Genomic DNA, 24905 nt, shown 5'->3' with positions numbered 1-24905 from the left:
AAGGCTGCTGCGGGCTGCAGCCCTGCCGAAGATGAGGGTCATCCTCTGAGCCCAGCTACGGTAAGTCACGTAATCCCCCAGGGCTGAGACCCCGTGTGGGACCCCGGCTCCAACTCGAGACACAGTGACCCCCGCTGACAGTGATGACTTGTGTTAACTTCAGCAGGAAAACTGCTTTTCTTTCTCCCCTGGGTATGTTGGTTCCCTGCGCTCGTGGTGGGAAGCAGGGACCCTTCCCTCTGTTTGGGAGCCCAGAAACCTCCTCTCTTGGCCAACCTTTTGTCTTGGTACAGTCCTGGCCTCTGCACTGTATTAATTTAAGATGCTGTGAAGTGAGAGGGGTGGGGGATGCTGTCTAAAACTTGTTTGGAGCCTTTGCTGGATAAATCCCCGTGGAATTTAATTTAAACGAGCTGACACCAGTATGAATCATGCCAGCATTACCAGCTCTTGAACACTTCCTACCAACTGCCTGCAGGGCTCTTGCTTTCTTTAGTAAGACTGAAAGCATCTAAAACTGTTTAAGACCTCTGTCCTAAAAGGATACTTTTTTTCTCCTTTTCACTGTAGGAAGAAACAACATCTGCTATAAAAATCTGCTGGCCAGGGGCAGTGGGAGCGGATACCACTTATCACGGTTTGGCTATTGGAGGCAGCGGCTGGTTCCCAGCAGAAAGTGCCTCAGCCCGGGCCCCGTGATCGTGGCGTATACCGAAGCGGCGTCTCATCTGTCTGCAAGCTGCACAGATTAGATGTGCGCAGAGAGGATGGAGAGCTAGGGAAAAAAGAAAGGACAGAGGGAATTGGATAGGAAGGAGGAAGGAAATGAAAGAAAGACTTCCAGGAAAGGGAAAGAGACAACACTGTATTTACAAATATGTACCTGGACTTAAGTGAAGTCTCCTACGTGCTGCTGGGACACAAAGTCAGGCTGCTTTATAGTAAAGCAAAGCCTGTGAGGTAGCGTGTCTGTTCCCGGGCTTTAACCGAAGAGTGACATCTCTGAAGAAGCAGGAAAGTGGTCAGGAGTAAGCATGAAACATGTAAGATTGCAGAATTCAAAAGGATAAACATTATTTGATACCTTATTTATAGGGCACCACAGGGGAAAGGTAAAGGTTTCAGAAAAGAAAGAAGCACTTTAATTTTATCTGGAGATTTTCCAACAATAAAATCTAATCCATCATTCTCTCTGTGTGACTGCTCTTAATGAAAATTTAGAGGCTGTGACTGAAATTTAGAATTCACAGGGGATACTATTAGGAAGATGTCTAGCAGCTATGCAAAACCTGTTATATCATAGCCCCTGCCAAAGGCCGGGGAAGAGTGGAGTGTGAAATGGACAGCTTTTAATTTGGCGTGCCGAGGCTCCGCAGCGCCCAGCCTTCCTCTCCCGGGTGGCGGCAGCGGGACTGCTTGGGACCCGCGGCGGCCGTCCATCCAGTGGGCTCTCACCGGGGATCGGCTCACCGGGTGACAGCCGGGCTCCAGCAACGGCAGCTGTGGCATTGGTTTCAAAAGAGATGAGGTTTGGCCCGTTTACATTTACTTTTTACCCAAAGCACCTTGTTCACCCGATGTTAGTCCCTCAGTGGTGATGAGAGCCATAGATCTCCTCTAATGCAATCTCTACGTTCCTTGCCCAGATTTACCGATTGCAGTTAAGAGCTTTCCAAAAAGAACAAAACTATTTTTTGCACAGTGTTTTCTTCCAAGACTGAACGGAGGAGGCCCTACAGCGAGGCAAGGTCTGTCGGACACCATCACGAGAAGGGCGTCCTGGCTACCTGACGGGCTCGGCGAGGGTTGCAGCTCTGCTGCACGCCGTCCTTGGCCATACGCCTTGCTCCCAGACCAACACCAGGACTGCACCGCTCGGCCAGCAAAAAGGTATTGCCAGTGCTTGGTGGGATGATAGGTGTATTTTCCCATTCATCGCTTGGACGGAGACTGTTCAAATCCCTTGCACATGAGCCATGCAGCCTCAGTTATTGCTGGGTATTGAACGTGCACGCTGTCCGGGAACCACCAGGGCCATCAGCCCATGCTTGGTGCTGCACAGAGCCAAGCAGTGCCTTTCAGCCGAGGGTGACCGGGAGGGGAAGGCTGACCATCTCTAATCATTACCAATCCTCTGCACTTTAGTTTTAATCAAAGCGGATCACTAGACTGTTTCCAATACTTTTTAATGGGCAAAAAGGGGCTTCGATTATAAAGACAATAATGTTAAATTATTTAAGGGCCTGGATGTACATCATGAATCAGTTTAATATCAAAGTCACTGCCAATTACTCAACTGATTCAAAATGAGACTCCATCACAAAATGTTAAATCACAGGATAAATCTGTCCTGGGGAAGGGCTTTAGTAATCAAAATTCTCTCAGAGCAGAAAAAGCTTTTCTAAAAGCATGGGGGGAAAAAAGGTTACAGCTTAAGCCAGACATTATATAGTAATGCCAGATGTTAAACAGTTGACTTAAATTATTGGCAACTATCGAATGCAAGATACTAATACTACTGGTTGCAGAGCTATGCCACCAAGTTTGTAATCTGTGGAATGGGCTTAAATATTCCTTTAATTTTCTGCCTATGGATAACAGGCAATTTGGATTAGCTTCCGCAGAATAATAACCTCCTAATTCTCAGCAGATGAGTATAAGCCTTCTGCAACATCAAAAAAACAAGACCATGCTTAATATGTAACCTTTAATGGCATATGTTTTCAAATTATACAACTCCATTGGACCTGTGTAATTAAGCACCAGAAATGCCTGAAACCACTCTGCCTGCCTTGCAGACAGTAGAAGGCACCTAGATGGTCCCCTGCTCCCAAATGCAGAACAAAACATCCAAAAAAGTGTTCATAAATTTGCACATCAATCTCCTCTACCCCAAAATTTGCTTTGTAAAAATGTTGCCACAAATCCCTGTGGCTGGAGAATGCCGATACCCCAAGATCACTTGGAGCGAGGGCTCGCTCTGCACCCACCTGCCCATTTGGGTTCTCAATTTCTCGCAGTGGCTCTACCTTTTTCCCCCCCTTCATGCACTCCTCCCATCCCACATCACCCATCGTATCACTGTTTGTCCAGCAGGATCTGGGGGCCAGGACTGACACCTATTTATTTATTTGTGCAGCACCTAACCTGGCGTGTATAATCCTTTATAACTCCAGCCAAGTGTCCTGCAACAACCCTCCTGCGTGGCATCAGTGACTTCTTGCCATCCGTGGCTAAAGAAAATGGGATCTGGGTGCCTCCTGACTCAGTCCAGGACCAGTGGGGACCACCTCGTCCCCCGAGCAGCTCGGGCATGCATCTTTTCCCGCTGGCCTTGCAGCATGACCGCGAGACTGGGCACCTCATGCCTTGCAGAATGAGATTTGTTCTCTCTCTGTGCTGGGCTTGGGATATGCTAGAAATAAATGGGGCAGAGTCACAGCTTGGCTTGTTCTCCAGCCGATCGCTCGTCACCGTGTGTGTTGTGCAAACGGTGAGACTCCCCAGCGCAGTCACAAACCTACACAGCCCATGAGCTCCCTGGAGGCACGAGGACAGCCCCCAGCCCGACCCGCTTGCTGCAAACTGTCAAAAAATGTCCTGGAAGTCTGGGCTCAGGCTGAGGTAACAAAACTCAGCTGTTCAGATGAGCCAAAGCTCCCACATTTGCTTTTGGTTTTTGTTTTGGTTTGGTTTTTTTTTCCCCTCTTTCCTTGATACAGAGCTGCAAGCGTTTGAGAGCGTGGACAGCAGGGCTGGGTTTGTTCCTGCCTCTGCACCAGGGGGAATGTCCTCGCTCAAAGGCTGGAAGATGGGTGAAACGGCGGTGAGGAAAGGGTCAAAACACATCCCCCCAACTGCGAGCAAAAGAAAAATGTTGGCAGAGCAAACCTTGCCACAGGAATAAAAGGTTGTCCTGACTGTTCATATTACTCCACATGGGGTGAGTAAAACTGTCGGTCGGACTGAAGCGTCTGATATACAAAGGGGAATAAAAACTCATTAAAGGTCTAAAAGGAAACCCTATTAAAATACCAAATATAAAATGGAGGAGACTTGATCACCCTAGTGCTAGAGAAGTGTCAGGGTTCGAATGAACCTGACTTTTTTTTTTTCTCTTTTTTTTTTTCCTGAAAGCAGAGGAAATGTGTTTTGTAGAAAGCCAGGTGGGATGAGGGGCAGGTAGAGTGTCAAAGAGCACTGATAATATTTCAGGGCCTCGCTAGGAGCCTGAAATACGAAGGGGATTTATTCGGCTTTCGGCAGGGAGGAGAGTGCTAGCAGATTTTTGAAGGCATTCCAACGAGGTTCATATTCATCTGTTTCTTAAATTGAGAGCTCTTGGCTGCCGCTGTGCCGAGGTAGGGAGCATCTCCACCTCTCCTCTCTCCCGCTCGGGACGCGGGCTGGCTCATAGCCGAAGGTGAATTAGCGCCGGTGAGTCCTTGTGATTCTCCTGCCCTGGCCTGGCTGTTGTCCCCCTGAAAAGCCAACAAACCAGACCATTTTTACAGGGCCTGAAATACCCTGAGAACGGTCTTTCTCACGGCATCTAATTTCTACTTTACTTGGTCTTGGGGAAGGAAAGAAATTACAAGGGGAAAGAGCTAAATGAACAGGTTTTGCTCATGCATTAAAAAACCCCACATTGTCCTGTTAGCACTGGAAGTAATGAAGCCTGGTTTCCAATGGATTCGTGCCTCGTGGTTGATGGACTTTTAAACCCAATTGTACTGGGGCTGTGGCAGGCTTTCACCCCTTCTTAGACACCAGAAAAGCCATGTGGGAAAAAAGACATGACGAATACCTCACCCAGAGCAATTCCTGCCTGATCAGCCACCCAGAGTCCCCTTCTTAGGCGTTTTCTACTGGGTGGGCTCTCTGGTGTCTCGTAGGCATGAATGCTACCAAGGGTCTTCCATGGCTTGGGAAATTTTGTCCCATCTAATCCTGGATTTGAAGTTTTCTGCTCATGGTTGAATTCAGAGAAGGCATAAATGGAGGGTTTCTGTCTCTCACATGCACACATCTCTCATCACAACACTTTTAGGAACGTGTTACCTTTGGGACTTCTACCTGCTGTCCATTTGGCTGAAATGGGCACTAGAATTCAGTAATTACCGGGGTTTGGGGCTGTGGGGGAAACATACACTCACACACAGGCTATCACCACATAAATCTCATTTCCTCACAAAACCAGGGTTCGAGTAAAAGCTTGTTTCTTACTTAGACAGAGGTAGAGAGCTGCTAAAGCAGGCCCTGAGCTAACCCAGTTTTTCTCGCTCTGCTAGCTTTTTTTCTTCCTTCACAGTAGGCATGGTTTTTCTCAACCCCTCCTCTTGAACCCTGGTTTTTGGAGAACAAGGATGGTTTCCTCCCATCTCAGCAACATCACGATACAAACAGGGCCTGTCATTCACTCATATGCACGTTACAATCACATAAGTCCTGTTTCCTTATGAAACCTGAGCAGAGCTGATTCCATAGAGCAGACGATGCTTCGTCAGCCCATTGCAATGCACTAGGAGGCACTTCAAAGATTAAAGCGGGGGGGGGCGACCTGTCTTCATGTCACCATGGAAAGTTTGCCCATTAACAGAGGCAATGAATCTGCGGAGATGCTGAAGGTAGCTAGAAAAGACCACAAGTCTTTTCCCAGAAGCTCAGTTATAAGAATGTCTTTTACAGTTCCAGCACTGAACATCCTTTTTTGGGCCAAACGAGCACAAGAGCCATGACATGAGTCAGCTCCGAGTGCATGGAAAGACCTGCGGCACCTTGGTTGGGCTCAGCAGACTGATGGATTAGCACTTGTCCATGTGGAATTGTAGGTTTCAATCCTCAGAGCCTTTTCCAGTCAACTGATCTATCCCAAGCCTTTCATCGGGTACAAATGGGCTTTTGACTTTCAACAGAATGAAGCAACAGTAAATATAAATGGGTTGTGAAATTTTTTTTGAATGGACATTTTAATGGTCTGTTTGCTCTACAGCTTGGCTGTTGCAGTCGGAGATAAATTCCCCTTCTACTTCAGGCGCTGGTGGATAGAAACCCATTCCTCCAGCCCACGGCTGTTCATTCCCAGGGAGCAGAAGTCTTCTGCACCTCCAGTTAATGTCCTGACCTGGTCCAGACTGCTCCTTGTCAGGCCTCCTAGAAGCACTGATGTGGGTCCAGACTGGGACCGTTCCACGCCTCTCCCTTGTAAAATAAACCAAGAGCGTGGCAGGGCTCTGTGGGGAAGTGACGGGCACAGCCCTAACAGCCGGTAGCAGCTTTACTGATACGTGGTGTTGCATATTTCTTCCTTAGTGTTTCACCTTCCAGCCTGCAGCTAATTATTATCTATATTCCACTCCTTTATTTCAAGGTTACTAGATATCTCCAAATATAGCCTTATCTTGTCTATTCCCAAGCCTCTACTCCCATTCCAGGCAGCTGACAAACATGACCTCGCGCTGCGCCAAGCCCCAGCAAACAGCAGTACAGAGTTCCCGCTTCCTTCGCACAGAAAGGGGCAGAGCCAAGCGCACGGCAAAGCAGTCTGTGCTGTGAGGTGATGGGAAAGCTGTTGCTCTTGTGCTGAAACATGAGCAGAAGAATCTGCATTTCCAGGTGTGTTTTGAGACATTTCTAGCACTTTATGGACCAGCTTTTGCTGGCTGTTGAAATGGATTGAACGCCAGCCTAATCGCTGGTCCTCTCACTGTGACTGGGAGTTCACTGGAAGCTCTTTCTCTTTTTTTGCTTACTTCACGCAGCTTGTGGCTCAGGGTGGGGCGTTACATTTGAGTTATGGGCTCAAGGAGCAGGAGAGTTCTCTCTTCACCCCAAATGCAAGAGACTGACCTACAAGACAAAGACCATGAAGCAGGAGCCTATGATGTCAATCCCAGACCTTGAGCTTTGCTAGGTCTGGGCACGAAACCCAACATGGCAGAACAGGCCAAGCTCAGGCGATGTGAAACTTAACCAACATATTTTACACCCACACCACTAAAAATAGGGCACCGACGCCAACTCTTCATCTGGAAAGAGAGGAAACACCAGCGTCGCTGTGTTTTGGATGAGGCGCAGCACTGAAGTTCTGACCATATTTAGCCATAAGATCATCTCGCAGGACTTCTGCATGAGAGTGGAGTTTTAGAAAAATTATTCTGGCCAAGTGCCAGTTCTGCCTTTATTATTTCTCCCTGCTATCTCAATCCTTCATTTCATCACCTAAATTGCTGTGTTGAGTTACTCGAGGCTGCTAAAATGCTGTCATGCTACAGAGGCAACTGTGTGAAGGAAATGATGTCTCTACTGAAAGTGCTCTATACAGCTGAAATCAGGCTACCTACTTAGGTGTCAGGTTTAGATTTTTCATTGTAAGCACAGAAACTTGAAACATTTTGCCCAAATGTGTTGAAAGCTATGAAGACATTAAGGATTATTCATGGAATAAATATTCATTTACAGGAAGGCTTTTTTTTTTTTTAATGCATGAATATTTCAGGCAGCATGTTGCAATGTGTGCAGCTGCTTACAGAAAAAGGTGATCATGTTCTGAGTGCTGTTTCAATAGTTCCTAATACTAACGATGTAATGTACCTTATTTTTATGATTTAATGGCAGTTTCTGCTTAAGTTAAAATACTCGCTAGATTTTCCTTAGCTATTAACTAATTACTGGTAACGAAAAATTCCCTCAGAACTGGTCTTCAAATGCTTCCCTACCAGGTGCTGTAATACTGTTGCTTTGCTGATAATTTTTAACCACAAATACTATGTTACACCCACTGCCCTGAACACCAGAAAAACGTCCTTATTTTATTCGCAAGAAGTCCCCTATCCGCTTTTTCCCATAGAAAAAGCGATTACTTTGCCAACAGCATATTAATGTATTGCAGCTTTACATCTTCAGCTTTCCATGTTTCAGAATTTCCATTTTTGAGGTACTTTCTGTCCGGCTGGGTGCTGATTGAGCCTGTGTGGAGCTCTGGTACCATCTAGTGTTACTGAGGAAATCCTCGAACTGCTGGATGCGGCCTTTTCCTCACAGATCTCCCGCTGGGTTTGCCGTAGGAAAAACCTGTCGTGACAGAACATGGCGATTAGGGATGACCACAGGCAGCGAAAACATTTCCTCTGCCAGCAGCTGCTGGCCACGCTGGCTCGGGATGAGCATACCCCAGCCTGACTGGAAGGGAACCAACTCCCCCGGCTGCGGGGAGGCATCTGTGGCCACGCAGCCAGCCGTGCGCGCAGGTTGTCACCTGTGGGGCCTGGGCCACCGAGATGCCCCCCCGAAAGGCCGCAGGAGACGCGACGGGGCTTCGCCGCCTCCCTCCCGCAGGACCCTGCGCTGATGCCGATTTCCCTCTCGTTCTACAGCCTGGGGAGGACGAAGGGTTTATTTAAACACCGTGGGAGCCCTGCCGTTGAAGGAGCCGAGCCCGCACCAGGCCCCGCAGGCGTGAGGCCCGCTGCCCCTGCCCTCACTAAGTATGGCGGCCTCCTCCGCAGCCCCCCTGCCCTCACTAAATATGGCGGCCTCCCCCGCAGCCCCGCCACCCCGCAGCCAGGGCGGAAGTAGAGCGGGGCAGCGTCACCGCGCGGACCCCTTCCGGGGTCGCCGCCCCGGAAGCGCTTGTTCCTTCAAAGAGTGGCGGGGTTGAGCGGTTCGGCGGTGGCGGGAGTGGCTCGGGCAAGCGGGGCCGGGGGGGGGTCCTATGGTGAGGGGGAGCGCTTGGGGGGGATTCGGAGGGGGGGGGTATGGTGGGAGGGGGTTGAGGAGCGAGGGGAAGCGGGGGGGGGGGCGGTTGGTTGGGGAGTGGGTTTGGGCCCACCGGGAGGCGGGGGGGGGAAGGAGGCAGTTGGGGGGGTGGGTGAGGGGGCTGGGGGGGGGGGGCAGGAGATTGTTGTGTGACGGCCGAGGGGGGTTATTGGCGGGGGGGGGGCAGGCAGGGTGATTTGGGTGCGCCTGTTTGAGGGTGGGGAGCTGGGAGGGGGAGAGGGAGGGAGCAGGCGGGTCTGTGCTGGGGATCTGGTGCCTCGAGCAGGCAGCGACAGCTAAGGTATTGTGAGTACCAGAAGTTGTTAGCATTAGATAGTTCTTTCAAGGGCGGTCCCACCAAAGGAATGCCAGCTCTCATCCTTTTTTTCTTTTTTTTTTTTCCCCCCTCCTATTCCCACCCCCTTGTTTTTAGAGTTCTCTCGGCTCTGGCTGGAAACTGCAATGTTTTTTGAGCTGCTGACTGCCCTATGTTTCTGTCCCTACTGTAACTTACTCAATATAGATGAATAGTTTGGGTCTTGGAGAAGTCTGTTTCTTCCCTTCTTGAGGAAAAGACCTTCAAAGCGTGAACTATCTTTGTGTCCTATTTGCTGCCAAGTAGTTCCTTTCCTTTGGAGTTCAATAACCATGGGGCCATCGAAAAGAGAAGAGAAAGAGCAGAGCATAATCCTGATCAGCGATGATGAAGCTGAAAGCATGCTTGGGAATTCAGTTCTGTTAGTAGACCCATTGGGTAAGTACTGTGCTGCTGTTGTCAATGAAGTTCTGTAAAGAACTTTTGAAATAAACTGAAGTAAAATATTGTGTGATATGCTTGAAATGTGTCTTTCTGCTGCTAGGAAAACTAACTACTTCAAAAATAAGTAAAACCAGGAGGAACTACCATTATTTCATGATGTTTGGGATTTCTTTGATGGCACTAGTTACTTTAAAGACTACTGCTGTGTGGTTTCAAAATATTACAAACCTAGCTGAGACTAGGCCTTTTCAATGTCTATTAGATCCTTTTTGGTTAAGTTACCTCTGTTTTGATAGTGTGTGGAAGTTTTTTTTGTCCTGGGCCAGTGTACCATTCTTATTGGCACCACGTGAAATCTTGTGAAAATTCGTGCCTTATAGTGTCTTTAAGAAATAAATGTCAATAGCTGGCTGAATTTGTAATGAAGTTGTAGTTACCTTTATACCGATTTACACTGCATATTCTCTTTTCTACAGAGAAGTCCGCCCTGGAAGAGGAGAAATCTGAAGAAGTTGTGGATGAGGAATGCGAACTAATGGTTACTTTCTGTAAACAAGCTAAAGTGATGCCTCATGCAAGATACGACTGTACAATACACCCGTTTGAGTATGTTCAGTGATGTGGAGGTTAATAGGGGGGGTTAATTTTCCACATTTAGTCCACCTTGTCAAGTAACCTTGTTAGCTTTTTAACACCTGAAGGCAGAAGTAGAGTTGGAGAAGCATGTAACTTGTTTCATAAATAACATTCTATTTTTCAACTCTGTAGGCGAATGGAATGTGATACGTGTTCACCCCTTGGGAAAAATGCTGATATTTGTAATCAGTGCTACTGCTACATTTGTGATAAGCTAGCTTCTGAGGTAAGAAGAGCCATAATCAAGAAATGCATAACTTTGAGTAAACTAAATTACTCAACAGTCTTCTTAAAAGAAATCACTCTTTAAGAAACACTAAAAGATTAAATGATACGTGAAATCTCATTATTTTAACCGTTCCTCTCCTAGATGAGGAGAGGTATCTGTTACTTCACAATGCTACTAAAAATGCGGTCGCTGTCTGGGTTTATTTCTAGTAGTCCAGCCAGTTGTTGGATTAGACATTCACTTGGTTTAAGCAAATGTACCTTCTGTTTGTCTTAGGCACACAATGTATTTCACGGAATCAGATTACTAAATCAGACTGCTTCTCACTGCACTAGACAAATGTCAAACTTCTAGTTTTTCCTATTCTAAGGAGCAGGTGGGGAGTTGTTGGGCATGTGGAGTTTGTTTGGGTTTTTCTTAGAATTCAGAAAACTTTGAACTGTGAACAAAGTTGGGGTGAACATGCAAAGACAGTGCCCTGTTACTAATTTACAATGGGGAGGGTGCCAGCCCAAAGTGTCTCTATAAGGTATTCAGGAATGAGGGTAAATTATTGTGGGTTTGGGGTTTCTTCTTTTTAAGCCATAGTATTGAGGTATTGCCATATTGGCCTCTTGCCCTGACTGTCAGAATACTTCACTGTGGCTTTGTCTAGCTGCGTAAAGGACGAAATGAATTGTAGTCCTCCTGACAGAGAGAGGAACCTACTTTTAATTTGCTCAACTGGAGAGGAAAAAAAAAAAAAAAGCACTTACCTTGCTTTTCATGTTTTATGAAATAGTGTCAGAATTGGACAACCCCTTCCCTCTGTCACTGCAATGCACACAACAAAAGCAAATTCTGGAAGGACCAGCGTGACTTTGCCTTGGCTGGTGTTCTTGTAATGTTCAATTTGGACCTCACAGATATAGATGCAGACCTTCGGCATGGTGGTAAGCGTTATGCTCTCATACTATCCCGAGAGATCTGTGGCTGCTTAGTCTGTGACTTGTTGGACAGCTTGTCTGGTCTACAGCTCTTCTTGCAAAGGCTTGGTGAATTTTTCAGGTAGCAGCTTACTGTTGCTACTCTCTTTCTGGGCCATACTCAGATCAGACACAGGTCTGCAGACGACCCAGCTTATGTACTTTCCTGCTTTCCTCCCTCTGGAAAAAGCAACAAAGTTTTCCTGGGAAAAAAGATAGGGTGCAAGTAACTTGCTAAATATTTTACATGGCGTACTTATGATTGTCTTTCTGTTTCTTTTGGCTTTGAAAAAATAAAAAAAAATAATGCACTAATGGTTTCACATCTGTCTGCTCTCTTAGGAAGTCTTCTAATAAAATTTATCCAGGAACTTTCTGTGGAATATAATAAGTATCTGGTTGGAGAAAGAATGCCTCCCACACAACATGAATGCTTTTGCCTCCCAAAATTGCCTCCTGGGCAATGCAATATCTGCAGATCACGCAACATGGAGATTGTATACAAGTAAGCGGCAACAGAACTTAGCTACTAGCAGTACATACTGGTCAGCGCAGGTTTGATTTCCTTTAGTCAAGTGATAATCAGAATCATGGCACCTGATATAGCAGAAACATAGTTGAGGGAATTTACTTGGCCAGTGAGCTATAACCTGGGAAAGCATGAAAGTAAAGCCTGTATTTTTACTAATTTGTTTTTTTAGAATGGGGTTCAGCTTTTATTCGATGGTATGTGCCTTTGAAATGCTTAAAGTAATGGTTGTGCAAATACCTTTTCACTATATTATAGATGCTTTTCAAGGAAAGGCAAGTCAATTTGCTCTCAAACTGTAGAATGGTCATAATTGCCATTTGTTTACGAAGTACATCATTGCAGACACTTTATCTTATAGATTACTTAACTTTCTTAGGTATTCTGGAGTTTTTGCGCTGGTAACAAGATTTTTAAATCAGGCAGAAAGAGAGAGTCCTAAAGCTGCTGCTGTCATGTTTCTGGGAGCAGCTAAAGAGATAGCACTCCATAAAGACCCTGCTCTGTAAGTATCCAGTTCCACATCTAGTGTGTGATCTTTGTTTGCTTCTGAAAAGGAGGAGACTCAGAGAGTTCTGCTTTTCCATTTATTAAGGCTAAGGACAGTGTAAAGATCACAGCCTTGGCTGCAGCACTGTGAGAGAAAAATGAGTACACCAGAGGGAGAAATGAGATTGGTTACAGGGAGGGATTTTGGGGAAAAGAGAAGGTTAAAGGTTGGATGTGAGAGGAAGCAGTTAAGTGGGATTGAGTCATGAGGGGGGTAGATGATCTCCAACAAGGGGAAGGTATTTGAGATGGGAACTGGGAGGAGGGAGGGTGAGAGACAGCAGATGATGGCAGGTGGAGTTAATTCCTCAGGAGAAGGTACAGGGACAGGGGAGCTTTCCTGAGTGGAGAGTGCACAAGTTGCATTGTGTGAAGAATCTGCTTCTGGCCTGGAAGGAAGGGAGGATGTGATGTTCCTTGGGTAATAAGTTTTAGATGCCTCCCATAAGTCTAGAGGCTGACCTGTCAGCTGGGAGGACTGCATAATAAATAAATAAAAACAGACTTTAAATACTTTAGTCTTTACTACTTGTGCTGGTTACTTTCTTGTTTATATCATGGCTGTTTCATGCTTGATTACTGTCTAGCCTGAGCAAGGCCCCAGAGCTTTGCTTTGCAAAACCTAACTATTTTGGGGCTTAAATTCAAGGCTTTTTATAAAGGAGAAGTAAACGTGGTCTGGGTTGGTTCAACAGGCCAGAAACAGCAGCTCCTCTGCAATTCTTTCTGAGGAACTGTCAAGGTTTGCAAGGAGCAGGCTGGATACATTATTTGGGTAGGTCTCTCTTTGTACGCTTATTATGAGTCCTGCAGCATTCACTGTAGTTACATAGGATGTGGTTTGGCCCTCTCGTGGGATGATGATATACAGCCCTTCAGGGGCCCTGTAAAAGCAAAGATGTGCCCACAAAGGTCCAATATAGGAGGTTAGAAGATTTGGTACTGCTTTATGCTGCTTGGGTCGGGGGTGGGTTAGGTACTGCTGTAAAACAGTGTTAATTCTAGAATGTTTTTTACACTTTGAGCACTTGTTTTTTCTGTTTGGAATAGTTTTTATTAGCATGATAGCTCCCAATGCTTCTTAAGAAAAAAGTGTTTTCTTAAACAGTTGAGTATAGAGAAGGAGAAAAGGCAGGAAAACAAGCCAAACTTTAATTAGTGCTTTTTTGTTCCTCTCTTAGAAGCTGGCAGAACCTTGGTCATACTGCTTCATTAAAGATTGCTGTCCCTTGTCTGTTGCAAAGGTAAGGCTTATCATATGACGAGATGGCAATGGGATGGTTGCTGGCTGCAAACTTTCTGCTGGCATTTAAAATGCATTTCAAATTACTTTTATTCAAAGGCATAAAGAAAAATAGTGAATGCTTTAGCTCTTAAAAGCCAAAAGTAAACTTGCACAGATGTATAGTCTTACAGTTCTGTAGCATCGGGAACTCCTTATAAGGGAACATAGCCTCCACTGTACTGTCTTAGGCATTGTTTGAGCAGAGCAAGAATAGCCTGCTGCTGCCTGTGTGTAGACTGTAGATGGGTAGCAACAGGCAGAAGAATATAAACTCAGCATGCTATCAGGTTCTGCAGTTGTACACTACAAATTGGGATTTTTAGAAGCTCTGTTTAATATTAGTCCCTTTCTGCAAAGGACAAGTACAATACCTGCCTTATTTAGAGCCATATAAACATTGAAAACGACCTTGGTTGCCTCAGAGGAGAATAACTCAATGGGGAACTCTAAGCCAAGAAGATGGATTACTTTTTGACTGTAGTCTAGGAGTGTTCTGTAAGGCCAGACCAGAAGGTGGTGTCAGGTAGCTACTTGTGGTTATTAAGCCGAAGAGTAAATAGTGTCTGTTAAAAGATCAAAACAGCAGTCTTGTAGTACTCCACTGGGATGGAGTAGTCAGGGATGTAACACAGTAAAGTTCCCCCAGAGGCTGATGAATGAGGACATCTAGCTCGCTTGGCTTAATTCATTTCTCATTTTAGCTTTATATTTCACCTTTAACCTGAAATTCACTTGCAACAGAAGGTTAATGAATTAAGAATTAACTTTTTTCAGGAGCACTCAAAAACAATTATATATTCTCACCTCTTATTTGAAACTAATGACAGGTATAACCTAAATCCTGTATCAGTTTTCATTTTAAATTACTATTCTTGAATTTTTTAATTTCTTACTTTTAAAGAACAGGAAGAGGAATTTTTTTGCCTCCTTCCCCCAGATTTTAAAAGAGTAAACTCTTCTTTGTGTCAGTGTGTTATCTCCAGTTTTCAGTTAAGACAAATATGGTTTCGCTAGCTGTGAAGCTGCCAGGAGCTCAGGTTGATCAGGTTGCCTATCGGGTTCATCATACGTTGCTGCAGTGTTTCTCGCCTATACTCACTGGGGAGCTTTGTTTTAAAATTTAAGACCACAGAACCTTTGTTTCACTGGTGTTTAAAAATAATAATAAAAGAGCAATACCATTACTCACGACAAATCTTAAAACACAAATCTAAATATAGATCCAAACTGATGCTTAACAAAAAAAACCCACCATAGTTTCCCATAGGATTAAAAAAACCCCACAACTTAATAGTAATTCATCCAATTTTAAGAGGTTTTGATTTTTCTCTCTCTCTTTTTTTTTTTTTTTTTTTTGTCTTTTCAAAACATAGGATCACAGTACAACTTCAGAGGATGCTGGTGTTGTGTGACTTTCCAAAAAATTTGTATGAAAAGTTTGTTAATTTTTTTCAGTCCATCTCACTTCCATGTCACTGTTTTGGCTTCTCAAATAGGTACGTTCTTTGGTTTTTGTTTACAGAATATATTTTTATATAGTTGCCTGATTTGCAAAACAGCTATATAGAATAGTTCTTTCACTGATAGTGTTAGGTGTGAGCATTTTATAGGAAGATTTCAGTATTAGCTGCTTTGTATTTGTCCTGTCCTTACAGGAGAAGTTGTTGTTTGATGTTATGGCTAAGTTGTTGTCCAATGCTATAGCTAAGTTGTTGTCCATATAGCTTTTTTCTTTCTTTCTTTCTTTCTTTTTTTTTTCCTTTTTTTTCCCCCCCCAGAAGTGAGCTGTAAACCTCAATGTTTTATTGGTAAATCTTCATCTTTTTTAAGGGAAATAAATTGTGGTGTACAAACAAAACATGGTTAAAAATTACTTTATTTTTGTACTTCCAGCTTGAATGTTGTGCCATGGGACCATGTATTACTGACCACAGTTTTAAAAGGCCAGAATGTCACTGGTCAAAGAACACAGAAAGGAAGAAAAGTATTTCTGTGGGAAACACTCCCTGTTATAGAGGCTCGAGTGGAGAAACTGGTAGATAAAAAGAAGTAAGATCGGTTTGGTCTTGGTTTGGATTTTTCATTTTATGAAGTCAACTTTTACATTTTGCATGGTATTGACTGCAGTATAGTGTTTTCCATATATCCGCAGGAGCTTTGTATAATGGGGAAACGTACAAAAAAAAGACATGTTTGAAGCTGTTCATGCCCATTACTACTTTATCAACAAGGCCAGTAGCTTTTTGAAATTTTTCAAAGGAATCAAGCCCTTTGAACACTTCAGGACCAGAGAAGAATGTTGAAGTGGATAATTGTTGTTTCCATAAACCCAGTAGGTTTTAGATGTTGATGTTTAAAACAAATTCTGTTTGTCAAAGGCTGACTAGGTGGAAGACAGCAAAAAAGGTGCATTCTGGTCTGTAGGTCTTCAGAAGACTGTATTCAAAAGAATACAGTCCACTTAAAGAATTAAATTGAAAGGCAACCTGTTTTATTTTGCCAGAGTACAGAGATAATCTGGGGATAGCTTCCTGAAATTTATTTCCAACTGTCTCTTTCTGCCAGTTGTATTTTATTCTATTGTGCGATGTCTCTTATGTGGGAAGATCTACTGTTTTGCTTCATTAATTGTAGTAAATATTTGATTGACCTGTGTATAGCTTTGCACTTCCTTCCTCTTCCTACTCACCTTCTTTTTTTCTCCCCAGCTATAAAGAAGTTGTTCGCTACCTGAGAGCTGTGAAATGCAATGATACCAAAGGGTAAGTGGCTTTTTTTCCTTTTCTTTTTTTTCCCCATTTGGTTCTTTGCCTTAAGATTTTGTCCCAGTCTGTGTTTCTTCAATGTGCAATAAACTGGCAGAATGAAAAGCAGTAGGATTTTGGCAGCTGTTTGTGAAGTGAAAGCAATGCTGCATTGCAATTAACTTCCGCCTTACCAGATGTAACTTACTAGTGGTCAAGCATAATTAGTTCTTTACATATGTATTGTAAACTTTCATGTTAATGAAAATCAAATATTCCTTTCTTCCTTCTTTCCAGGCTAAGAGACCTTCGAGATAAAATCCCATTCTACTTGTGTAAAACTGGAGACTTCCTCGATGCTGCGCATTCACTGTTGTTTCCTGTCAATAGCCTCGCCTGCTGTACTGCCTGCCGGATAACACCTTTTCAGTTTGAGGTCTACCTGAAGATGTTCAGAACAGGCAGTGTCCCCACTGGAAAGGATATGCTAGAGCCTGGGCCCTGGATTACAGTTGGCAAGTGTGATTTCTTGCTTACATGTGTTTAGAACCTGCTTAATTACAGCTTTTACTTTTTCATTAAATCTAGTAACACTCTGAGGGACTCTGAACCCAACTATAAATTGTCCAGACTAAAGCATGGTACATAACACTAAGCAGGAAGAATGTCTTTCTATTTGAGCATGAATTTGTTTAGTACACTTCCCACAAAACGCTAGTTTTGTCAGCTGTGAAGTTGTTTTGCTGAAAGCAACCTATTAAAAGAAAATACAAAGCTCTCTATTGCATCATGGTATTACCAATGGCAGTGTGTAACTTAGCATTATGGTATGTCTCAGCCTTGACCTTGAGAATAAAAGCTTCCTGATCGAAAGGGTTTCACGATCTGCGTATTACATTCTGTCATTAGTTCAGCCACTGATTACTGTGATCATCTGTCTTGGTGTGTGCTACTTGTCCAGGTGTATTCTGAAATGAAAGATTTACTTTGGAGATGTTCAGCTACTAGTAGAATTCTTAGAAGTACGAGATATTGACAGTGTGTATCGCACTGTACTGTGGTGTGATGTACCTAATGAAGACTTCGTTGTGGATCACCTGCTGTGGTGGCTTAGTCTAAATTGTATTCAGTTCTTTGCAGCTTTCTAGGATAGCATTTTACAGTTGATGATGTTTTTCTATTCAGAACCTACAAAATACTATAAAATAGCTGTAGCACTTGTTTGTGTCTCTTGTTAGGTTTCTGTAGAAACATATCTGTAACTAAGTTAACATCTTGTTTGTGTTCACACTATAGTTATTCAGGGAATATAAGATACGTTTTGGATTTTTTCTTCTTGCAGGGTCTCCTTTGAAAGATGGTGTTCTAGTTAAGCAGGCGCTCAAACTCCTTTACAACAATGTGTCACTATACAGGAATGTGAGTCTGTATTAAAACTGTGTTTCTGTGGCTCATCGAGTGTTTCTGTGTATTACCTGTTTTGTCCAGTTACTTCTCTAATGCAAGGATTTGCTATCAGAACCCTTTTCTCCCTGAATAGTTTACACCTCTGAGCCGATTTGACTTTGTGAAAGAAATGTTCTGCTATGTTTTCAGCCTAAATGCTGGAGTTCCCTCATCATGATCTTGGGTAGTAGCAATTTGCTGGAAAAAAGTGGGCACCTACATCCCCTATGCCTGAAAGAGCCACCGCTTGACTTCCAAAAGGTAACTGAAACAGTACTGTGAAATGGGAAAATCTGTCGTCTTGCTTTTATACAAGACTTCATTTGATGTGGGCATTGGCTTGTCCTTCTAAGTACTAAGGGTAACTTCGCAGTGCCTCATCAAATACTCGTGGTATGTGCCCGATATAACACTTTGCAGAATGTTGTGATGCAGGAGTGTTAAATGCAACAGTAAACAGATTATCTCTGCTTGCAGCTCGATGCCTGATACTGATTCTATAGCTTTTAATGTTGAGATGGATCAGATAACAAAATGGATAGGAAAGCACTTTAAGAAAAATGTGTTCAGATAGTCCTGAAGAGTCAGTATCTGAGTATTTTCTTCACAGGAACAGAAATAGCTGTCTGCTAAGCAGTGTAGGTTAAAATGAAGATGTTATGTGATATGGTTTGGTTAGTGCTGTAGAGCCTCATCTTTCCTTGAGTATGATGTTGAACAGTCAACTTTCTCTGTAAAAATGCTGAAAAAATAAGTGAAAGCACATCAAAGAACTATCTTGGGCACTGATGTTTGTAGAGTATTTGGACATCCTTCCCCTTTACTTGTGACTCATTACTTCTGTTGCAGGGGGTGCTCGCTGCCAGTGGCGGCCTTTTGGAGGAACTGAAGTCAAAAATTAATGTTTCTTTACCACCTGCTATTTTGTCTCCTCATGTAAGTGTGCACATGGCAATAATGAAATTTACCATTTGTGTAATTGTGCTTGAAGATACAGCAGTGTTGAAAACAGTTGGATTATTATGAAAAGCTTTTAAGAGGGGGCTTGAAGATTTTTTGGGGGGGAATTGGCATAAGACTTAGGACCGTCTAGGCTAGAGCAGATATCTGAGGGTAAGAAAACTATTAGAGTCTGTTCTGGTCTGACACCATCTCCAACCTAGGACAAGTCTTTCTTTATCACTGTCCAAATTTATGCATTTATAAAGTGGGAGGGCTGGTAATAATTGATTCTGTCTTAACTTCTCACAGGGTGATCTTGTGTTGTCTGATTCAAATGGGAGACTATCCTTTGAGACTTGACAGTAGTCCAGAATTTCTAAACTTGTTTTGAATGATGGTTTCAAGTATAGTGAAACATGTTTAAAGATGGCTTGAGATATATTCTATATTAAATACAGTCAATACATCTAAGGAGCTATCTTATTCTTTTTTACTTCTTTTGAGGAAAATTAGCTTGCCAGAATTTTTTTTTCCCTTGAATTCTACTTCTGCTTCTGTGATGGTGTGAGACTTCATGTTTCTGTGAGAACTTTGAGAGCACCAAGTGAAACATGCTATATAAATAGAAGTACCCGTTCTATTCCCCCTTCTTTTGGTCTTCATAAGATTCTTGTGGATGTCATGTTTGACATCCAACCTGTCTGATTGGAATGGTAGTTAGCTTAGTGCTGATTTGACTGGATATGATATACAAGTAGTGGGAAAGTGAGCTTTTAAATATATGTCGTCTTGTTGATATCTCTTCCCGTAGTTGCACCATGAGGCTTGTCTTATTCTCGCAGTGCAAGCAGTACAACAGATGCTTTTTTGTGATCTTCCATACTTGACTTCCTTCTTAGAGATAGCCCTGGCTTTTGGGGTGAGTCCTAGATATTGATTTCTGTTCTAAGAGATTAAAGCAAATGATATTTAAAATCTGTGTAACACCAACTTAGAGATTTTAGACACATTTAATTTGGTTTTGTTCCCCTTTAGCTTTGCTGACCTCTAATTTATTCTGGTTTTTGAGAAATGATTGGCAATTAGGTTAAATCACTGATCTTATTTTGTCTCTTCCTAGAATAACTTTTGGGCTCTGAGGCTGTTACTGGACCATCTTTCCTACGAAGAACATGTTCTCCATGGCACTGTCAACCTGATTTTGAGAGATCTAAATCGTCAGAAAGCAACAATGCTAAAACTGTGAGTAAACACTTGCTCCCTGAAGTGTGTCTGTTCATGGCGACAGTAAGAGCAGTCCCGCAGCAGTAACGTTTAGCAGAGATGTAATCCTCAGCTCTTTGAAACTAGGCAGCCCAGTGCTTTGGTTAAGTCAAGAATGCAAATAAGATGCTAGGAATTAATAGGAAAGTTGTCTCTGAACAGCTGTGTTCTGTTTCCTGGTTTTGTATTGCTTAGGTGGCAAAACCTCGGTCCCCAGTATGTGGGTGAATTCCTTTGCCTGTTCCTGACTTGCAGACATAAGAAGATGCAATCCATTGGCCTGTTCACTCTGAATATTATTACAGAGAACCTGCATATGTGAGTGTGAATCTTCATCATAGCCAAAGAGAAAATCATTATGTGTTGCAACACTGATGGTAGTTTTCTCCTAATTAACAGTCTCAACTCACAATTCATTCTTGTTTTTTATTCTTCCCTCTTATTAGCAGTGGTAAAGATACTGAACATGATGGTTTGGGTAGACTTGAAATTGTTCTATGTTACCTGTTGCAACCAAATGGCCTTCTCGCTTCCCAGTGCCCGGTGTTATGAAAAACATGTTATGTGCTCTTGGCAACCCTGACTAGTCATCAAGATTACATATGGTACAGTCTAGTTCTATCGCTTAAATATCTTTGTCATCAACAGCCACCAAAACACCTTAATTAGGACTTACAGCAAAGTAGTTACTGGACTCTAAGGAAGCATAATACTGCATAAAACTTTATTTAGGGAAAATAGCTGAAAGTAGCTCAATGTGTATTATTGTGTATCTGCAAGAATACAATGGGTGTACAGATGTCAACGTTTCTTTTAAACTTGTAAGAAACGTAAGGAATACTTCATGTGGTGGTGAGGGAGTAAGTAGATCCCCACCAAAAACTAAAGATTCAGGAACATACGTGCACTGCAATGCAAACTGAGGACAGCATTAGGTTTGTGCCTGCCGTTCTTATCCTCTTCTTAAAAGAAGAGAGACCCCTTGCTCCACAGCAGCACAAAGCTTCAGTGGGTGGGGAAAACAGAGTTCTGAAAAAGTCCGAGTTCTTTATTTAGATTACAAATGATAATAAAACACTGATGTGTCACTTTTGAAACCACTAGCTGTTTATAAGTATAATCCTTGCTCTCCTGTGTTATGCAGTGAAGCATTAGAGGCTTTAGAGTGATGGACTGTAATGTATTGACATAATAGTTTTAAAATTAATCGACTCTGTGGTTGTATACCGGAAGGCAGAGTAATTGCCTGCTCTGGCACTTTTAATTCACACATAGCTGATGGCAGCAGAGTAGTGTTGAGAATTCACCTCTTAATAACTGTCGTGGAAATCATGGACGTGTAAGTTGACCACCTTTGTGAAATGCTTCTGTCTGATTCTTCTCTCCAGCCTTTGCTGTGTGTAGCTGAGAAAATAAAATACCGAATTTCAGCCAGTTGTGCATGAGCTAAGGTGTATTTAACAAATTTGCAACTCCGTTTGTCTTTTTTTTTTGTGAGGCTTTACAGTATGCTCTAGCAGTGACCCAGGAGAATCTGATGAAATCCTGTTTCTTATGGCCTGTCTTTGTCTTAATTATTTTAATGCACATCTGATGCTGAAATCATCTCCATTTGGAAGTTAAAGTGAATTGTTGGATTAGCCTTCTTTTAAAGCTTTGAGTAATGCAAAACTCAGAGTGGCTGAGACTGGGGGCAGGTCTGTCCCTATGAGAAAATGGATTAAGAATCTCTATCTGTTTTTCAGGTGTCCATGGGCAAAGCATCTTTGCAACTTCTTTCACAATGCAGTGAGTATCTCTGTATTTTAGAATTTAACAACAAAGCATATCAATGAACACTATATTACTTATCAAATAGGTATTTAAATCTATCATTTGATATATCACATATCAAATATATCATGTGTCAGTGTCATTTATTATAACATTATTATAAAAATTACTGAAGTATACCAACTAATTTTTTTTTCTCTGCCCAGGGATTAAGGCACCTGCCCCTTGGCACTGCAGCTCATCATGAAGTCTCAAAGTTCATAAACATTTTTGAAAAACTGTAATTTGGCAAAATCTTCAGGAATATTTTCCAATTTGTCTTAATCTGAGAAATCTCTTCCTGGAGTCCCCTGTGTTCTGCTTTGGTTGTCATCTCCAAAAACATTCAGCTAAAAACTGACTTCATACAAATCCAAAAACGAGCTCCTAGGTTAAGATGTTGAACAGTGGCTGTATTTCAGCAGACGTGTTTGGGAAATTTCCTTTCTTGTAGGTCCCTGTATTAAGCAGTTTAATTTTAAAGAAGTGGCAGGTTTAAGTTTGGTTGTTTTTTTTTTTTTTAAAAAAACCAGTCCACAGAGAGATGCTGATGAGGGGTGTGGGAGGAATGAGGGGAGAGAAACACAGATGAAGTAGAAAGCACCACAAGTCTTTACTTCTGTTGTGTTGCACAGCTGTGCTGTGGGCAAGATGTCTGCAGCAGAACAACTGCTGAGCACGCTAAAGTTTTTTAAAAAAGGAAAAGTGCCACTTCACAGGTGTACAACAGTATGCATTAAAATGCTGTTTGCACACCCTCTTTTATTTAGTGTATAATTCTAAAAAGTAAACCACTCTTGAGGCTGAAGGACATTAACTGAAGCTTTCTTACTTGCTTGAAGAAACCAGATTCAGGAAGGCCTAATGCAGTAAATAGCTTTGTTTGTAAATAAAAAACTCTAGTTTTCAGGGTCTTCCAGTTATGGGGCTTTGTTTTTATTTTCTGCAGTGGGTGACTGTTAGACTGGTGCTGATGGCTCTCTGGGTTTCTCAAATCCTTATTATAGTGATAAGTTTCAGAGTTCACTTCTGAACTGTGGAGGTAGAAATAGAGAAATATTTCTAGCCTGGTTTATACTCTTTTTTTTTTTTTTGCCCCACTACAATACCTGTCTGCATTGGTTTGGCAGTCAGGGGAAAAAGAATCTTAATATGTGATGAACTGTATTTTGCACATTTAGGGCTTTCAGTGGCTTTTGCAGCTTTTGTTATCCTAAATAAGCTATACTATTATTCAAGTTTTCTACAAAAGCGTACATGTATCTAAATCAAGACAATGTTAAGTAAAACTCTGTAGAAATTCTGTTGTTATGTTGTCAGTTCTGTTTTGGGTTTTTTGTGGGGTTTTTGGTTTGGTGTGTCTGTGGGTTTTTTTGTGTGGTGGTTTTGTTAGTTTTTTTTTTAAGGGTTGCTGTACCTTTATCTCGCGCTGTCCAAGATCAGCCAGGACAAGCAGAGGTCAGCGAAGTCCCCTGATACTTGGGAATCTGGTTCTGCTGATTGTTGGCAGGGCTGGCCACATGGTGTCTTGTTCTGGTCTGTGCTCCTAAAGACGCACTGTGGTATTTCATCCTGGTTTCCAAGAGAGGTGTTTCTTGCATGTTCCTAATATGATCTGTCTCACCTCATCTACCTGAGTAGTAGAAGGTCCCTGTTACGACTGAGAGGAAGAAAAAAAGAGGGGGAAGGAAGCTGCGACCACTAATCTTCATAGGTGCTGTATCTGTGTTCTCTGCTTTGCCCTGATGTCAGAGCTTTCCTTTCTCAACCTGCAGTCTGGCCTGTGATGCTCTCTGGGTCCTCTCCCAGAAATACAGAGAGGCTGGACAGCCGACTGCCCTGAAGGCTCCTGTTCTGAACTCTCCAAATTTTGTTAGTCCTTGGGCATGCTAACAATAGGGTGTTACATCGTGCTTTGTCACTTTGCTGTGGGTGTAAAAAGACAACAGCAAAAGCAGCTGAGCCCTAATATCTGACTGAACTTGGACTGGGCGTAGACTTCGATGTCACCCTGTTCGGTGCCCTGTGCAGGACCTGGCACAGGAGGGAGAGGGAGCAGGTGAGGGCAGGTTACCCCTTCGAGCCTGGATTTACCATCACAAGGAAAGGCTAGGAACTGCTTATTTACTGTAAGTAAATAGCATATCTATTCATTATTTATCTGCTTCTGAATTTTAATGAATTATAGCAGCCCTTATAGTGAGTAGTATACTATAGATAATGATATAATCTTTTATGTATGAGAAAAAGACTTTCTCTGAAGATCTGCACTTGTCTTTGGGCATGGGCTGGATAGACAGGTATAGTCATTACAGTCAACCACAGTGGAAAACATCTTCCCGGTACCCTGAGACTATGACGAGTATAACCCCAGAAGTAAACTGAAGGCTGATCTTGTCTGCTTTGCTCCAGGTATAATTGAGATGAACAGAGCTTATTAAAAATTGAAATGTGTAGTTTGGAGAGGAAAATGGGCACCTAGAGCTGTCTCATCCAAATACTGCATTTTAGCAAACAGAACTCTGCTGTTTTAGCAAGTGTGTGTGTACAGCTGATAGTGCCAAACAATAAATAGAACATTTGCAATTAAGTGTCTGCATCGAAAATAAAATTTCGTCTGAAAATGGTGAAATTGTCTGATGTTCTTAAAGTCTGGAATGGAACTGCTATCATCCAGCCCAGGAGCGTAATGTACCTTTGGGCCAAGGAGCTGCTGGGTTTTGGTCAGCTGTTTTGAGTGTGTGCATCACCATTGATTATGGATAGGGTTTCTGAAATACATTGCTAATAAACTAATTGTTTACAGGCCAGAGGGGGGGAGTTTGTAAATGTTATATTGAGAACAAATAAGCAACCCCCCAGCCAGTGCTGCCAGTAAATCTGTGTGGCTCTTCCAGCTCTGTTCAAGGGGAGAATGGTGATGCACATCCCAACAGGGTAAGCTTGGACAATGCGGCTGAGATCGTTCTGGATCCCAACAGAGAACAT

General features: G+C 42.9%; 2 protein-coding genes and 1 long non-coding RNA gene across 4 annotated transcripts; all 3 read left to right on the top strand.

Annotated features, from left to right (window-relative positions):
• Positions 1–1715: 1715 nt before the first annotated feature.
• On the top strand, positions 1716–6148 carry LOC128135044 (uncharacterized). Its single transcript, XR_008232907.1, has 3 exons — positions 1716–1890; positions 3723–3943; positions 5689–6148. It is a non-coding gene; the product is annotated as an uncharacterized LOC128135044 (long non-coding RNA).
• A 2468-nt stretch (positions 6149–8616) lies between these two features.
• LOC128135040 (uncharacterized) lies at positions 8617–17105 on the top strand. 2 transcript variants are annotated; one of them, XM_052773481.1, is made up of 12 exons: positions 8617–8716; positions 9193–9511; positions 9994–10123; positions 10286–10379; positions 11164–11314; positions 11690–11852; positions 12256–12381; positions 13607–13669; positions 15084–15206; positions 15604–15759; positions 16419–16472; positions 16752–17105. In XM_052773481.1, the coding sequence occupies exons 2-12, from the start codon at positions 9406–9408 to the stop codon at positions 16999–17001; spliced, it is 1416 nt and encodes a 471-aa protein (XP_052629441.1). In that variant the 5' UTR covers positions 8617–8716; positions 9193–9405; the 3' UTR covers positions 17002–17105. The 2 variants fall into 2 exon arrangements, with proteins under 2 accessions (XP_052629441.1, XP_052629442.1); XM_052773482.1 differs by lacking the exon at positions 16419–16472.
• A 676-nt stretch (positions 17106–17781) lies between these two features.
• LOC128135042 (uncharacterized) lies at positions 17782–23217 on the top strand. The gene is made up of 8 exons (XM_052773487.1): positions 17782–17873; positions 18051–18161; positions 18750–18836; positions 19654–19761; positions 19963–20084; positions 20301–20423; positions 21851–21893; positions 22085–23217. Exons 2-8 carry the CDS (start codon positions 18075–18077, stop codon positions 22160–22162), a joined length of 648 nt encoding a protein of 215 aa, XP_052629447.1. The 5' UTR covers positions 17782–17873; positions 18051–18074; the 3' UTR covers positions 22163–23217.
• The last annotated feature ends 1688 nt before the right edge of the window (positions 23218–24905 follow it).

The sequence above is a fragment of the Harpia harpyja genome, chromosome 21 (genome assembly GCF_026419915.1).
Source record: "Harpia harpyja isolate bHarHar1 chromosome 21, bHarHar1 primary haplotype, whole genome shotgun sequence".
NCBI classification, from domain to species: Eukaryota; Metazoa; Chordata; class Aves; order Accipitriformes; family Accipitridae; genus Harpia; species Harpia harpyja.
The sequence above is the reverse complement of the archived record's forward strand: the minus strand, read 5'-3'. Positions and strand labels throughout refer to the sequence as shown.

Coding starts and splice junctions, on each gene's coding strand:
- LOC128135042 (XM_052773487.1), top strand. CDS start 18,075: ATGATCTTGGGTAGTAGCAATTTGCTGGAAAAAAGTGGGCACCTACAT. Junction 19,762..19,962: donor AGATAGCCCTGGCTTTTGGG/GTGAGTCCTAGA, acceptor GTCTCTTCCTAG/AATAACTTTTGGGCTCTGAG. Junction 20,085..20,300: donor AAAGCAACAATGCTAAAACT/GTGAGTAAACAC, acceptor TGTATTGCTTAG/GTGGCAAAACCTCGGTCCCC.
- LOC128135040 (XM_052773481.1), top strand. CDS start 9,406: ATGGGGCCATCGAAAAGAGAAGAGAAAGAGCAGAGCATAATCCTGATC. Junction 11,315..11,689: donor TGCAGACCTTCGGCATGGTG/GTAAGCGTTATG, acceptor CTGCTCTCTTAG/GAAGTCTTCTAATAAAATTT. Junction 12,382..13,606: donor CTCCATAAAGACCCTGCTCT/GTAAGTATCCAG, acceptor TTCCTCTCTTAG/AAGCTGGCAGAACCTTGGTC.